Source organism: Erithacus rubecula (assembly GCF_903797595.1).
Source record: "Erithacus rubecula genome assembly, chromosome: 3".
NCBI classification, from domain to species: Eukaryota; Metazoa; Chordata; class Aves; order Passeriformes; family Muscicapidae; genus Erithacus; species Erithacus rubecula.
The window spans coordinates 22019374-22035695 of record NC_136689.1 but is presented as its reverse complement, the minus strand read 5'-3'; the positions used below and the strand labels follow the sequence as shown (position 1 = coordinate 22035695).

The 16322-nt window shown below is 46.5% G+C and overlaps 1 protein-coding gene across 1 annotated transcript; it reads right to left on the bottom strand.

Annotated features, from left to right (window-relative positions):
* Positions 1 to 12286: 12286 nt before the first annotated feature.
* On the bottom strand, positions 12287 to 14567 carry FZD1 (frizzled class receptor 1). The gene has a single exon (XM_079302220.1). The coding sequence runs from the start codon at positions 14426 to 14428 to the stop codon at positions 12671 to 12673; it is 1758 nt and encodes a 585-aa protein (XP_079158346.1). The 5' UTR covers positions 14429 to 14567; the 3' UTR covers positions 12287 to 12670.
* Positions 14568 to 16322: the final 1755 nt, after the last annotated feature.

Genomic DNA, 16322 nt, shown 5'->3' with positions numbered 1-16322 from the left:
AGCTTTGTCAGGACAATATACTCACATCAAACACAGACCTGATCCAGCCTAATGATGATAAAACTACATGACTGAAATGGGCCTTCCTTTCCTCCTGGGAAATCTAACACCCATGGAGGTGCTGCTGCAGGTAAATATGTCTTAGAGACTTTTCTGTCTCATTGTTCACTCACCTATTTGCCGTTGCTGAAGAAGGATGTAATGAGAGAGAATTTAAAATATTTTTTGGACACTGGGCAACACAGATTGGTCTGATCTTGTTTTTCTGAAGTTACTTGGCACTGTGGATCTCTAAATAAATATAAAGTCATTCACAATCAAACAGGCAAGAAAGAAATGACAAGTGTTTTGACAGTGCTCAAAATACTTTGAGGTATTTTTAGCATATTTCTGAGTCGTATTAGCTTAACCTGTAATAGAATATAAATGAGCCCATATGGCAGAGATGTAATTATGTTCCATGTGAGAAATCCCTGTGGTAGATTTGGGGAAAAAAACCTCACTACATGTGCCTTCTGGAGGGCACGATTTACACATGATTACCTACTCATTTGCATTGAGAAGAATATGAAGTAACACAATGCTAACAACACGGTAATGAAAAGGGCAAGCAAAGACTCCAGATCCCTGGGGGTGCTGATCCCTCTGACTGACATCCAGTTAGGAGCAGGGAATTCGTCCCTTTAGGGACTGCATTTTATGAAGCGATCTTTGATTATGTGGGCACAGTAATCACGAGTCTTAATTATTATTACTGTGAGAGAATGGGCTACAAATCTCCGGGGAATGTCTCTGTCACAGACACTTTGCTGGTGAATGCTGAAAATTAGTGTTTTCCCAAGGATCATTTTCATTCCAGCCTGATATTTAGCTGAAGTTTCTTTGACTACTAGTCATGAAACATTAAATATAGATTAGAGGCAGAGAGATGTTGAAAGTTAAAATTCACCGGAGGTGCACACCCGTGCACTTGAGAGACAGCCCCAAATGTTGTCCAGATGTTGTAGCAACAAGGATGAGGGTTCCCAAGCTGCAGCACAGCCACAACAGAGGAGAAAGTGGATGTTTAGCATTCCACTGGCCTTCTGTTTAGTTTACTTGTAGTGTATTAATTTAGCAGAAAGTCCTAACAGCCTGTTAGCAGTAGATGTTACCAAGTGTACACTATCCTGAAAGAATGAAGAAATTCTTTTATAGCAATAAAGGGAGCAATTCAAAGCATGTAATTGATTTTCCACATTTTCAAACTGTGATAAGACTAAGCTTTAGCAGCAGAAACATATGTTTGCAGTTTTGCCAATGTTCTTCAATGAATTAAAAAAAAAAAAATAGGAACCTATAACTTACTGGTTAGATCGTTAACATGCATTGGGCATTTCGGTGGCTATTGAAGCACTTGCCAAGAGCATGTCATCTTCTAAACAGACTCAGAGGTAGCAGAGATTGCTTTTTGCCACAGGACATGTTTTTGTGATTATCTAAAATCATTCTTTTCCATTAGGAACACCACACAGAAGAACATCAAGGCTTTTTTAACTAGCTATTGTCACGTTTGTGTGCTGTCCTTCCTTACATCCTTTTCAATCCAGAGAGGCAGCAGGGCAGGGCTCCTTCCTGCTCACCCCTGCAGCATTCCCAACTAACTACTGCACACTGTGGTGTCTGTCAGCCAGGCTGCTGCCCCCACTCCTCACACCAGTATTAGGATGATCTCTGGGCCCCCCAGGAACATCCCTAATGACACCCACCAGAGGAACTCAGAGCAGAACTATTCAAATAAATTTTCAGAAAGATTTTTGGATTCTCCTGACACCAGAAAGAAAAGTGCAAGAACATAAAAGAAAACAGGTCACCTACCTGTCCTCAGAAACTTTTCAATTTCAGATTTCTTCCCATCTTGCATTATGAGAAACCACAGATGCTTAGCAGCTTCTTTGTGAAAAAAGAGAGAACACATCTTCAGAATAATCTATTTATGGGGATATACAAGGTAGATACAGAAAATTTGAGTCCTATTCCTTCTCTGTTGGCCTTAGAGCAGACACGTGGACCCAAAACTTAAGTCCACTTGGCATGCTAAGCATGAGCTGCAGACAGATTCTCACTGCATTTCAATAAATAATTGTGTAGACTGATACAGAATGAGATGGTGACACTCATCAGGACCCATCAGAAAACAGCAAAATTTCCATTAACTGAGGTAGCTGTGGTGGAGAAAAGAACAGAGGTTCATGTCCCCACATGTCATGTGCCTCAATTCTTGTGTTGGAAGACTTGCCAAAGTGAGAAGGAAACAGCTTGGAGGGATGCCTGCCCACAGCCAGGAGGGAAGAGGGTGCTTGCAGCATGGGGGTAAGGAAACCATCTTCTGGCATGGTGAGGAGCTGGCAAAGCTGACTGAGAATCAAACAGGGCAACAGTAGGGCAGGGGGGAAAATCCCTCAAAGACTAAAGCAAGCTCATTCATGTTTGCTCCCTCAGGACAGCACAGAGCATCCCCCACAGAGGATGACTTCATAGCTTTGAAACTAAGTAAGCAAGCTTCAGAGAATAGGAAATGGGAGTGCAAGACCCTTTAAACCGAAGTCTAAAGGTTTGAATTTGGGAAACAATGGGAGCAACTACCTGAGTTTGTCACCATCTCATTACCACTGGGTTTCAGGTAGTAGCAGATGAAGATCTCTGGCTTTTCATGGACAAACATGGGCAGCAGAGACCAGCATCTGAAGGAGGCAGATGCTGTGGCTATGGCCTGGGGATGGAGGAAAGGGGACAGTAGAGACAAAGAGTCTCTCTGGGCCTCCTCAGGAGGGATGGTTCTTCTGCACCACTGCTGTACCCCACTGTGGGTGATGCCTTTGGAGTGCCATGCCCTTCTACCACAAAGAGGGTTTTTAGAACACCTGAAGTGTGTTGAATGGCTGAGTAACATGCTTGCTACTCCCTCTGCCAAAGCAGCCAGCATCTTTGTAGAGCCACAAGGCTTTTCTTCTACGAAGCAACAAAACCATAAGGGCAAAATACGGGTGAATTAATTCTCTTATTTAATATGACAGCATGGAAGAAACAGAAAACCAAACAAAATCCCCAGTGGTTGCTCTATCCCATCCCTCCTCCATATGTGCCTCGTCCTTTTCAAAAGCTGTGCAGAGGGAGAACAAAGAAGGAATGTGGTTACCTTCCCAGGGCTTAGAGGAGCTGTGTGCAGTGACCCCACAGGCACTGCTCTTTCCATGGATCCATTATCAGTGGCTGCACACACCAGCTCTGCTCTGCATCCTTGCAAATGCTTGTGCAAGGAAATACCACGGGCAATGCAAGGCTCCCATTATGGAGATGATGGGAATGGAGGCTACTCAGCTGCAAATATAACCAAACCTTTCTCAGCTCTTTCTGATTCCTACTCTCAAATTGCACTTAAGAACTCCAAACAAACAGAGCTCTCAAGCAACAACACAGCTCAACAGATAGCAGCCTTATTTTGACTGCTTCCTAGCCTATTTTTTTGGTTTGGTTTGGTTTGTTGTAGTTTGGACTATAATTTTCTAAAAAGAGAAAGGGAAAAGATACAGGAACCATGTGTGCTTCATTGAAAATGCTGCTCATGTAATTCTCTTTGAAGTGTGCAGCAAAACTCCTTTGTAGGTTAATGAGAACAGGATCAGGCCCTTCACAGTGAACTTGTGCTGAGAGCAGATAAGATCTTGAATCAGTCAGAGCCAAGCATGTTATTTGTGCAACATGGGCAGGCTGAGTCAATCTCTGAATATTTTTAATGGGTGTCAACATGAAGTGTTAATTCCACAAGTTAAATTGTTTTGCAGTTTGCCTGTGCCTGCTCTCCAGGCTGCCTTCACAAATGGTACACATCCATTTGCTGGCTGTGACAGAAAAGCTATTTCCAGAATTGCTGCAAGAAAACAACACTTCTGAGAAAATATAAAGTGCGACTTTTACAAAGAATTTTAAAACCAAATGATAGTAGAAATACCTGCTAGATATTCAGATTGGTAGCACACATAGAAGTAAAAGTAGCCCCATTTCAAACAGAGATTATTACCTTTTTTTTTTTAAGGACCATGAAATCAAAATGAGTATTTGGTAACTGATTGTTTTTGAGGAGCTAACCTCTTTTTTTTACAAAACACAGGACTGAGGTACTGAAGTACTCAGATGCTTAGATAATGTTTGCCCCTGGATAGTACCTACATAACCTTAGTAAATAGGATCAGAAAAACACTGAAAACATTTTGAATTCTGATGAAACTAACTAAGCACTAAGAACAACTTCTGGATGAGAAATCTTTATTTTTGACTTTCCCTTTTTCTGTTCCCAGGATCTCCATGCACTTCCTAATGCATCTTGAAGCCAAGATGAAATTACAGCCCTCAGGAGGCCAACGGGAGACTCACAATTGCCCATTGCCTTCAGCAGAGCCAGGATTTTACTCTTACTGTAAAGATATCTTAAGAAACACTGGGGCCAGCTGCCCACTTCTATGGAAATAGTCAGCTGGAAACATAGCAAAGCCTACCACACAATTTCCTTTCCATTTTCCCCTGTAGGGAGATTTTTTAATCTTGGAGTGGGAAACAGGATTCAGGGAAGCCTTGTGGTTGCCATCCAGAGAGCTGGCTCTGGCTGGGCTCCCTGCCTTGCCCTGCTCCCCATCCCACCATCACCTCAGCCCCAAGTTTGCCGCCCACTCTGCTTGTCCTTCTTCCATGAGACAACAAAGAGGGTTTGTCTTGTTTCCCTGCCTCCACCTTCTGTGACTCTGGGGTGTGTGCTGGAACACCTGGCCAAGGTTTCTGCATGCTCTGGAAAGCCATTCCCTTCCCACATCTGAGTTATGGTGGTCTTCAGCTACCCTTGGCAAGAGAGGCACAAATCCTGCACTGCCACAAGTTCCCAGTTCAACATCTCAGACCTGGCCTGTGCAGACAACCATCTCCCAGTGCCTTCCACCTTTGCTCCTCCTCCTTCTCCTCCTGACCTTTTCTTGCCTGCACACCACAGCCTGCTGCCCACCCAGACCCTGATTTCCATCTCTCATGTCCCTCCCCCTGGGGAGAACAGCCCCAACACAACACCAAGGGCTCCAGGCTTAGCAGTGCTGAGCACAGCACCCATTTGATGTCACACGTGGGCTGAGAGCTGGTATGCTTCACCACTCCAGAACTGCAAATCTTTTGTGTCAGGAAGTGGAGGTGGTGCTCAGGCACCAAGTTAGGTCATCCTAGTTGCAACTGCTTACTGGAATTGGTTAGAATCCATTTTCTTATAACTGAGCACCACTTGCTTCTATTCATTTTGTTAACAGTGAAGTGCCCAATCCTACAAATGCTAAACCTTTGAGCAGGTTGGAAAATTTTCTTTCACTTCCCTCAGAATTAGAATAGCCATTTTCTTAATTAAGAAGTAAATAAATAAACTACTTGCAGTCTTTTAAGAGACAGTTTCATGCTAGGAGGAGACTAATTACCCTTCCCATTCACAGAAAATAAAAGTGAAGCTTTCACCATTATAGAAAAAATAAGGACTGAGAAGTTAACAAGTCATTGCAAAATCTGACTTTGTGATGAGCTGGTTTTCCTGCAATTTTTCATTTATGGAAATATTTTGAGAAACCCACCTTGAGGTGTGTTGGCTTTTTTATTATTATTTCCTCTTTAGATGCAGTTGTAGATGAGTAGGCTATAAATGAAACACAAATTTTCCTGAAGGCAATCTTAAAGGTGTGTTGCAGCCTTTCCTTCTCAATTTCACATGGAGTGAATTTACCACAATGTAATATTACCACTAGTGTAATATTTTAATTTGAACAACTGGAAAATTCTTACCTGCCCACTCTGTACTCTCAGTATTAGATCAGCTCCTTTGGGACAGTATTTGTGCTTGTATTTAAAAGTGAAATGTCACAATAAACTGTCAAACACCTTGAGAGTAAGCCACTTCTCTGTTTGTTTTTTTTTGTGATGAACATGATGCATGCTGCACTGCAGTCAGTTCTCAGCAATAAATGGGGATCTGACCAAGTTACATTCTGACAATGGTTGGAGCAAGGAAGCTTCCAGAGGTTACCCAAGAGTAACAGGCAAGAGAGCAGTAGAACAGCAGGATAGGGATGTTGTAATGGCACATACTGCACATAACTTCCTCCACCAAATGCAGGGATCAAGAGCAGCCAGGATAGTCTAGGTAGGTGGGGAGGGGAAATAAAAGAACCAGCACATGGCTTGGGCAGCCAGGAAAAGGAGTCAATTCAGCACAGCCTCACAGTGCTGCTGCCAGCAGGATATCCTGGAGTTTGCAGGAAAATGCCAACACTACCTCTGAGTGGGAGTGACAGACCAGTGCCCAGTGGAGCTACAGGCACTGAACCAGAGGTGGGCAAGGTGTCATGTGGGGGCTGGCATGCTCTTGTGCTGCTCAAATGTCCTTCTGTAGTGTTCTGAGCCTGGTAGTGAGGCTCAAACAAAGCAATAGCACTTAACCTGAACAAGACAACATGACTAGCCATAGAGCATCACTGAGCCATACTTTTAGTCTCAGGTAAACACAGCCAGTGAGACTAGCATTGAGTCACAGGATGTAAAACAGTTACACAAAAAAGTATGGAACAAACAGCATCACGACATCCCACCTGAGGGTACAGGACATTTTCATATTTATTGTGGTCTTTGTCATTAAACTATCCCATAAATATTTCCTAATGTGTGTTGCAGCAAGTAATTAATATTAGCCAAGATATACTAGGACTAGACAAAAATCTCTCTCAACCAAAAGGATCCTGGTGATACCATAAGGAGGACAAATTCCACCAAACATGCTGCACTTGTGATATAGGGTTACATTCTATGTTAGCCTAGGATAACACCTTAAATACTGCAGACAACTATTAATGCAACCAGCCAAATGTCAGCTAATTGCACACAAAAGTCTATCACCTCAGCAGAGGTCAGTAGCAGAACTGGGTCTTGGTCTTCATTAAGCATTGCCTGAGTAGAAAACTAGAGTTTATTTACTCAGCCTCAAGATAAGCAACTTAATGCAGCTGATTTGAATGCAAACAAGGGCAAGACCTCACGCCTGGAAGACTCTCTGATGTGGTTACACTGGAAGTTTAGAATAAACACAAGTTGGGATCCGAAACCCAGTTGTCGTGGCCTACAAATTCGGGATGTTTTAAAGTAGCTAAATTTTTTTAAAGCATTATCTGAACTATCAAAGTGGCATTGCTTTTATCTGGAAAATGTTACACTTGCAATTACATATTGTTTATTAAGGTCAATTTTACTAACTCACTGGAATTTCTCCCATATGACAGAAATTACATTTGCTTCTCCATTTAGTGACCTCAAATGACAAAAGGTGCAGAATGAATTTAAGTTGGCATGTAAATGCAATTATGCCTTTCCAATTTTCTTACAGGACTTATCCAGTCTGCTTTAACACCATCACTGGGTGGTGATGCTGTTTAACACCATTCACAAATGAATAAGGGGCTCATAATGCTTGCAATGTGTCCAGGACCTGGCACTGTTAGTTTGTCCTTAAGAAGCTATTTCACATCTTAAAATGCTTGTGGACTTCTAAAAACTAAACTGTGGAAACCAAGGCCTCAGCTGTAAGACAAGTCTTACTTCCTAAACCTGGTAACCTATTTTTAAATTATGGTACTGCAATTTCGAAATTGATTAGGAACTTCAGAACAAAGCATTTCTCTTTTATGCTGTAAACACAAGAAACAGCAAAGGGGTCAGTTCAAAGCAAGAAAAACCAAAGTTCTCCTTCTCCAAATGAGCGTGAATCACTGCCTAAGCCTTACAGCTCAACTGAACAACAGAGGCAAGAGATTTGCAAATATGAAAAACTCTCACAGCTATGGACACAAGAGCACCCCTCTCTTGTAATTGCTCTAAGCAGATTACTGACTTGCATTTTTGAATCAGCATTTGAATTCAGAATCCATATGATCCATTGACTCCAAGTTTGCACAACATGCAGAGCAATGATGCTCTGGGTCCAGCAATACAAACAGCAACTAATAAAATCTAGGAGAATTAAAAGGATGGGGGTGAGGCTGATATTCAGATTTTGCACAGTATTGCCAGTCATGTAGTGCTGTCATTGGAAACATCTACCAAAAAAAAAATGCAATTCCAGTGCCTGAGCACTAGAGGGTAAATTCAGAATAAAAACAGAGTTGTGCCTCAGTTTCTTTATTTTGATAGGCAAGCATTTAAATGCTTGACTTAGCACCTCTTCATCTGTCTTGTGTTTTGCTAGCTGAAGCTCTTTCTGAGGCCATGCAGCATTGGGTTGGAAGATTATGTCACACAATTGCAAACTTCTTGCAAGAGTACTCTCAATAATTTTAAAGCATGTCATGCCAAATTCAGGATTACTTTCTCTGGTCAGCTTCAGGGTCACACCACACCTTTTAAAAAGGACTACAGTGTCAATCTGAAAATTGTCTCTTGTGACTGGGATTGGAAAAAGACTGATGAGATATTAGCCCATAGCCTATTTTGAAAAATACTCATCATGTAAATCACCAGCAGCCTCTTCTCATACCTAGTTATTATCCCTTTGAATAATAATTTTTTTTTTAAGTGCAAAGGGATGGCAGCAGAAGGGTGGGCATCATCCAGAGGGCAGGACTGAGCCCCAGTAGATTTCAGTCTTGTCTTGCCCCTCTATTGAAAAAAATAAGAAAAAAAACCAAACCAAACCAAACACAACACAAACACACACAACTATGTGCATATACCAGAAATTTTGGGCATTACTATATGAACAAACCAGAAATCCTACTCCTTCCCAATAGGATTTGTTATGGAAACAGCATATAATTTCATCCCAATACCACAAATTTGCCACTACATTAAAGAGCATTACTGTTACTAAAGGATGAACGGTAAATCAACATCCCCAGTTCTTCAGGCTACAGCCCTCTTCAAGGGAATGGTGATTTCGAGTGTCCCTTCATTTCAGGGTATAAATATATCCCATGAGAGAAAGCAAAGCTGCTGAGTATGGAATGCTTAAACAAGAACTTCGGCACAGAAAAACTTTGTCATACCAGTTTTGTTTTTATATTAAGCTTGTCAGGGGCAAGAGAAGTGGGAAAAACTGCTTCTTTGTATACTGATACTTTCCACTTATTGTACATTGATACTTTCTCTGGTAACCACGGCACATCAATTACCCAGATTACATTGTAAAAACCCCCATCTAAACCCCCTGGAGCAACGGACAGATCTCTTTTTTAACAGTAAACCATTACTGATGTCCCATGCAAAAGATATCTTTGTATCTTATTAATAAATCATCTGAAATACCATTATGTGTTGAGAAATAAAATATAAAAAAGTGGAGGAGCCACACAGATAGCACCACAGCATTCAATGATAACTGTGAACCTTGCCAATTACTGCCCTGTGAAGGGTCAAAAAAATTAACAAACAAAAAAGCAGGGGGTGCCCTTTCAACAGATTTATGAATGTATTGCACTCTCTAGTATATTTATTAAAATAACCAAGAATGAACATGGAGCTTTAGTTCTGAAAAAAAAATAAATCCAAAGAATTGAAGGTGATCCATATCCGCTGCAAATCATGAACTGTAAATAGTGACATTTTACTTCTTGTAGAAAAAAATTCCATTACTCATTTCTGAGAAGCATTTTTAAAAATTGGTCTTCCCATTTTTACCATAAACATCTCTGTTATAAATAAATATGTTCTCCCATCCATAAATAAATCACATACATTGTTGTAAGAAAACAGATCAGCCAAAACAGCTGAAATGTAATTACACACTAACCAAAAAGAATTCCATTGTAACTGAAAATGAATGGCTTGTACTTCAGGTCATTAGCAGAGCACTGAGCAGCCCAATTTTAAATGCTAAAATACCCCCACAAAAAAGGAGGAAAAAACCAACCAACCAAACAAACTTGAGAAAAATATCCAAGTGTTTGAGAAAGCAGAAACTATGTTTGTGTTAGAATGAATTTTTAAATAATGAGAAAACCCTGCCCACTTGTCTCACATTAGAGAAATTCTGTTAAGCTTCCTTTACTTCTCTATGGCTGTTTATGCATCAATATTTAAAAAAAAATAAACAAGCTAAAATCACCTGTATCTGCCTTCAGATCTACAGAATGAAATGCTTTGATAGCTTATAACACTAAAAATCAAAAATCAAGTTTCATAATTAACCAGCCTTTCTTAATAAACCCACACTTACCGAATGGCACTTCAAACAATGAATTGCAGAAAAAAAACCAATAAAAAAGTGTATTGTGTTGAAAGGTTAAAGAATGTGTGTACTTTCCATATAGCTGAAATGCATCCATGAACATTTAACTCTGGATTAACAAAACAGTCCAAATTCAGGAAAATAACACTGTTTTACTCATTAAAACATTCTGACAATATTGCAACATAATTTAAGTGTCATTTTAAGCACTGAGAATATATTTTTTAATAAAAAGGAAAACGAGAAGAAATTCTAAGTTGAGAGAATACTTTTCTTTCACCAAAAAAACCCCACAAAAACCCAAAACACCAAAAACCAAACAAAAAAAACCACCAAAAAAAAAAAAAAAAACTCCCACCAAAGCCACCAAAAAAGAACTGGTGAGCTTCTTTCTTCTCCTGCCATTTAGCAGATCTCTTCTTTCTGGATTTCACACCACTGACCATACCCTGTCAGATATCTTAAACAGTTTACATTATTTCTTTTGAAGGATTAATCTAGACCGGCCCAGAGATAAAAACCAAAATGCACAATGAATTCCTACACTGAATTCCAGCTTGTTACTGTGAACTCAACATAAGAAAAAAAGGAATACCACACATCTTATAGTATATACACTGCTTTCACACAGTAGGAGTTAGAGGAATACGTAAAGGGACAAGCTACTTTTGTACAAAACCTCAATTTATTTCAGAGAAATTAAAAATATGGTATTTAATATATATAAATTTCTATTCCTCTATAAATATAGATGATCTTGTGATAATGAACAGAAATAAATGCATACCAAATTAAAATAATTTTCCATTTAGGGTATGGTAGCCATAGATAACGTTTATGAACCTAAATACAGGCATTTGTAATATAAAAAAAAGTTTTAAACAATACAATCAGGAGAGAAGCATTCTGCTGTTTTTCATACAGAGGTCTACATATTCAAATGCATCTGTCGAAAGTTACAATTTCGTCTTTAACTTTTTTAATGCATTAGAAGCACAATCCCACACACCCAGGAGCATACAAGGTAGCAGATATTCTGCAGACATGGTATCTTATCCTTGCAGTATGCAATGTTATTTCTGTACCGAAAAAGAGGGGAAAAAAAGACAGCAGAGGCTCTTTCAGGTCTCACATCTCACCAGAGTGCTTAAGCATTCTGCTTTTCTGTTTTCCTTTGAATTGTTTTTACTACTGGCAAAAATCATCACACCCTCATGATGTGTAATAATTTAAATCTCAATGAATTAAAATTCAGAGGAATGGCAACGGCTCCAGCGTTTCCCATACGAAGAGCTGGTGTATGAATATAACTAGGGGGCAGGGAGGAAACAAACAAAAGCCCCAAAGTGAATGCTGCGTTTTATTCGGATGAAGCTCTTTCAGTGAGCCCGTATTTCCTGATCCTGCTGACCCCAGCCGGCAGCAGCGCGGCGGGAGGGAGCGGGGCGGGCGGCGGTGGGAGCACCCGCGGGGCGCCCGGGACTCACACTGGGCTTAGGGAAAAACAGCAGGAGCCAATTTCCCTGTGTCTCCGAGCCCTGAGACAGCGGCGGTGCTACAGGTGCAGGTGGTGCTGAACCCCAACTCGTACCCCGAACCGGGCCAGCTCCTTCTGAGCCACGGGCACACGGCCGGGGCTCCCTGCAGAGCGGCCCCGAGCACGGCGGCTGTTTGCGGGGCCGGGGCTCGCTGCAGCGCCGTGCCCGAGCCGTGCCCGGGGCTCTCCGCGCTCCCCGCACGGGGCCGGGGCCGGGGCCGGGGCGGGAAGCGGCGCTCCTCCCCATCCCCACCTGCACGCTGCCGCGGGCGGGCCAGGACCCGGCCCGGCTCAGGAGGAGCCCCCGGCCGCAGCCCCGCTCCGCGCCCTCCTGCTTCATGCAGCTGAAATTCCAACCAAAGCCATTACAAAACCTGTGTGGGGGAGAAGAATGGGGGTTGTTTTCGATTCTCTTACCGGCAGCTTTTCCCATCCTGCCCTACGAAATAAAAATCCAAAGCCTTTTCTTTTCCTTTAAATAAAAAAATAAAAAGGGAGGGAGTGAAGCGAGGAAGTAAAATCCGCAAACGGGTTAGAAGTGTCCTAAATAATTAAAAAAGTGAGTTTTTTTGTAATTTAAATACAAATATACTTACAAAATCTTACAGAGGCTATTTACATCCCTCTCCCCCAACCTGACAGTGCGTTCAGCTCCCACAGGAGACAGCCCGAGCGGCGTGGGGAGGGCAGAGCCCGGAGATCCCGGGCACTGGGGTCCCCCCGGCTCATCCTCCGCTCCCCGCCGCCTGCGGAAGCCGCTCGCAGTCCCAAAAGTTTGCCCAGGCTGGATAAGGAGCTGCTTCCCGAGGCAGAGCCTCAGTCCTCCGCCTGCCCGCATCTCCCTAGCCTGGCAAGCAGGGGTCTCAGACGGTGGTCTCGCCCTGCTTGCTGTTGGTGAGCCTGGTGTAAAACTTCCTCCAGGAGTTCAGGGTTTTCCCAGACCAGATCCAGAAGCCCGAGGTGATGCCCACGATTAAGGTCATGAGATACTTGATCATGAAGACAGTGAAGTCGGGGCTCATGGGCGGGTGGTGGCCGCTGTGGTTGTTGGGGCAGGGAATGGCATAACTCTTACAGCTCTGCGTGACCCAGCTCCTCTCCCACTGTTCCCTAAAAGCTTGCTCGTAAAAATAGCAGGCAATGACGATGGTGGCCGGCACCGTGTAGAGGACGCTGAAGATGCCTATCCTCACCATGAGCTTCTCCAGCTTTTCTGTCTTGGTGCCGTCATGCTTCATGATGGTCCGGATCCTGAAGAGGGACACAAAGCCAGCCAGCAGGAAAGAGGTGCCAATGAACAGGTAGACGAACAAGGGGGCCAGCACGAAGCCCCTCAGGGCATCCACGTTGTTGATGCCCACAAAGCAGACGCCACTGAGGACGTCCCCATCCACTTGTCCCAGGGCAAGGATGGTGATGGTCTTGATGGCCGGCACGGCCCAGGCGGCCAGATGAAAGTACTGGGAGTTGGCCTCAATGGCCTCATGGCCCCACTTCATGCCAGCAGCAAGGAACCAGGTAAGGGAGAGGATGACCCACCAGATGGAGCTGGCCATGCCAAAGAAGTAGAGCATCATGAAGAGGATGGTGCAGCCCTCCCGCTTCGTGCCCTGCGCCACGGTGCGGGAACCGTCCTCGGCAAAGCGCTCGTTGCAAACCACCCTCTCCTCCAGGAGGAAGCCGGCGATGTAGGCCACGGCCACCGCCGTGTAGCAGCCTGAGAGGAAGATGATGGGCCGCTCGGGGTAGCTGAATCGCTTCATGTCCACCAAGTAGGTGAGGACGGTGAAGAGGGTGGAGGCACAACAGAGCACGGACCAGATGCCGATCCAGGTGCGGGAGAAGCGCAGCTCCTCGGGCCCGAAGTACATGAGCCCGTAGAGGCGGCCGGGCTCGCAGGGCGCCCCGCAGTCCTTCTCTCCCAGGAAGCGGTAGTTCAGGTAGGAGGGCACCTTCAGCGCCCGCGGGCAGGTGAAGCGCCCGCGGTTCTCGCCGGGCCCCGGGCCCCCAGGGCCGCCGCCGGCGCCCCCGCGGTGCGGGTTGCTGGTCCAGCTCTCGGGGCGCAGGGCGGGCGTGGGGGTGCCGCGCTCCGAGGCGTTCTGCCCCACGCACAGCTCGCCAGCCCCGTGCACCGGGAACTTTTCGCAGCGCAGCGTGTCGGGCCACTGGAAGCCGAACTTGTTCATGAGGGCCTCGCAGCCCTGGCGGGCCCGCTCGCAGAGGGAGCGGCAGGGCGGCAGGGCCTGCTCCAGCACGGTGCACACCGGCGCGTACATGGAGCACAGGAAGAACTTGAGCTCGGCCGAGCACTGCACCTTCACCAGCGGGTAGAACTGGTGCACCTCCAGCCCCGCGTCCTCCTGGTTGGTGTGGCCCAGCAGGTTGGGCATGATGGTCTGGTTGTAGGCGATGTCGGTGCAGAGAGGGATGGAGATGGGCTGGCAGTAGCCGTGGTCAGGGATGGAGATGCCCCGCTCGCCGTTGTACTGCGACGCCGGCAGCTGCCCCCCGGCCGGCAGCGCCGCCGCCCACAGCAGCGCCAGCAGCAGCGCCAGCCGCGGGCACCGGCCGCTGCCAACTTCCCCGCCGCCGCTCCCCGCCGGCCCGCGCCGCTCGGCCATGCTCAGTCGGTGCCGCCTGCCCTGCCGGGCTCCCGCCGCCCCGCCGCCGCCGCCGCCGCTGCTCCTCCCGGCCCGAAGTTGCGACTCATGAAGGGAGCGGCGGGCAGGGACGGGGCAGCCCCGGCCGCCACTCACGCGGCCGCGGAGCGCAGCGCGCAGCTCTGCCCGCACCGGCGGCAGCGTCCGCCGCGCCTCCGAGTGCCGCCGCTACCGCCGCCGCCGCCGCCTCCGCCGCCGCCTGACCATTTGTGCCGGCCCCTCGAGCCCGCGCCCCTCGCCGCGCCGCGCCGCGCGCCCTCCGACCGGTTTCCAGGCGCCCCGCAGTCTGCTCCACCGGAGGGAGGAGCCTTGAAACCGACGCCGAACTTTCCTGCGCAAGGGACCGTCTCCCAACGCCTCACCCGGGGGCGGGCGCAGGCGGGCCGGGGCTGCCCCTCAGCGCGCCGCGCACAAAGGCGGCGGGGCGGCGCTGGGGAAGGGGCCCCGCGGCGGGGCGGCCGGGGGGGACGGGCTGTGCCGTGTCGGTCGGCAGCGCGCCGCCCCGACCGTCCCGGGGGTGCTGTTGGACTCCCCGGTGTATGACGCCTGTGGAAGCTGTTGAGCGGCGCACCCGGGCTGGGCCGGGCCCGTCACCCTCGGCGCCCCCGGCCGTGCAGCAGCCGGGCTGGTCCCGGGCGGGGCAATCGGTGTTCGGCAAAGGGCAGGGCTGGAGGAGGGAGCCGCGGCAGTGCCGGACTCCGCTGCGGGCGCCGTGCGCAGCCCGGGTGTCTGTGCGGGTCTGAAGGCGGGAGACGCGCTGCGGGCACCCGAGGCGCGGGCACAGCCGCAGCCGGAGGCGCGGCCCGCGGTGGCACATCGCATCACGGGGATGCTGGAGCGGCCAAAACTCGCCTCTCCCCAGAGACACTTTTAATAACACGCTACCGACCGGTGTGCCATCTGCGCCTTCCTCCCATCGTGTCCACACCGGCCCCACATACCAAAATAATCCCAACAGGGCTTTCCCATTCCCCTTCCTCCCTCTGCTTAGTGGGCTACTGTTCCAGTGTGACTCAAGTCGAATGCTGTGTGACTTGCAGTACCTCCCGTCAGGTTTTTTGGAAAATTCTTGCTATATAGGCATACAGTGACCGCCAGCAGGCCATTTTTGCACGCCTGAAGCCCCATTGCACAAACAGAATGGAGGTCCTGTTTGCTCTCCCGAAATGCATAGTCCAGAAAAATGATGAAGGCTGAATAGGGGATTTACTGTACTCATTGGAACTGAATAAAAATAATAAAGGGTTCTCCTGGAGAGAACCCTGCCCTGTTCTCCAGACATTCAGTAATTAAGGCGCTCCGTTGTGTGTGCAAATGTTCACATATTTGTCCGAAGGTTAATTCTGCCATTCGGAGCTGGACCAGGCGTGGAACTTGTCTCACCAGCTGTCTTCCTTCTCTGCAGCACGCTCCCACCCTTTCCACTTACATGTTAATTGAGATCCAAAAATCCATTAGGAGTAAGACAGCTCCAGCATTTATTTCTGGCTGTCAGAGGTGGCAAGGGTTAATAAAAGACATCCGTATTTCTTGGATAGCTACAGATAAAATTTGGACCATGCTATTTAGGCCACTGTCTTTCTCCCAGCAGTGCTGTCCCACATTCAAACTAATTAATAGCAAAATCTATGCTGTGTAACGACTGCAGGAGAGGGATTATGTTTAGAAAAATTGCACATCCTCAAAAATGTCGATTGCTGATGTCCTTGTTTACTGAGGTTCGTTGAGTTCTGTCAAGAACACTCTTCTCAGAGGACCACAGCTCAAAAATTATACACACAAAAAGCTTTTTCCATCTTCTGCTGAACAGTTTGATTCCTTAAATATTGTATTTATCGAACTGTATTGAAGCTAC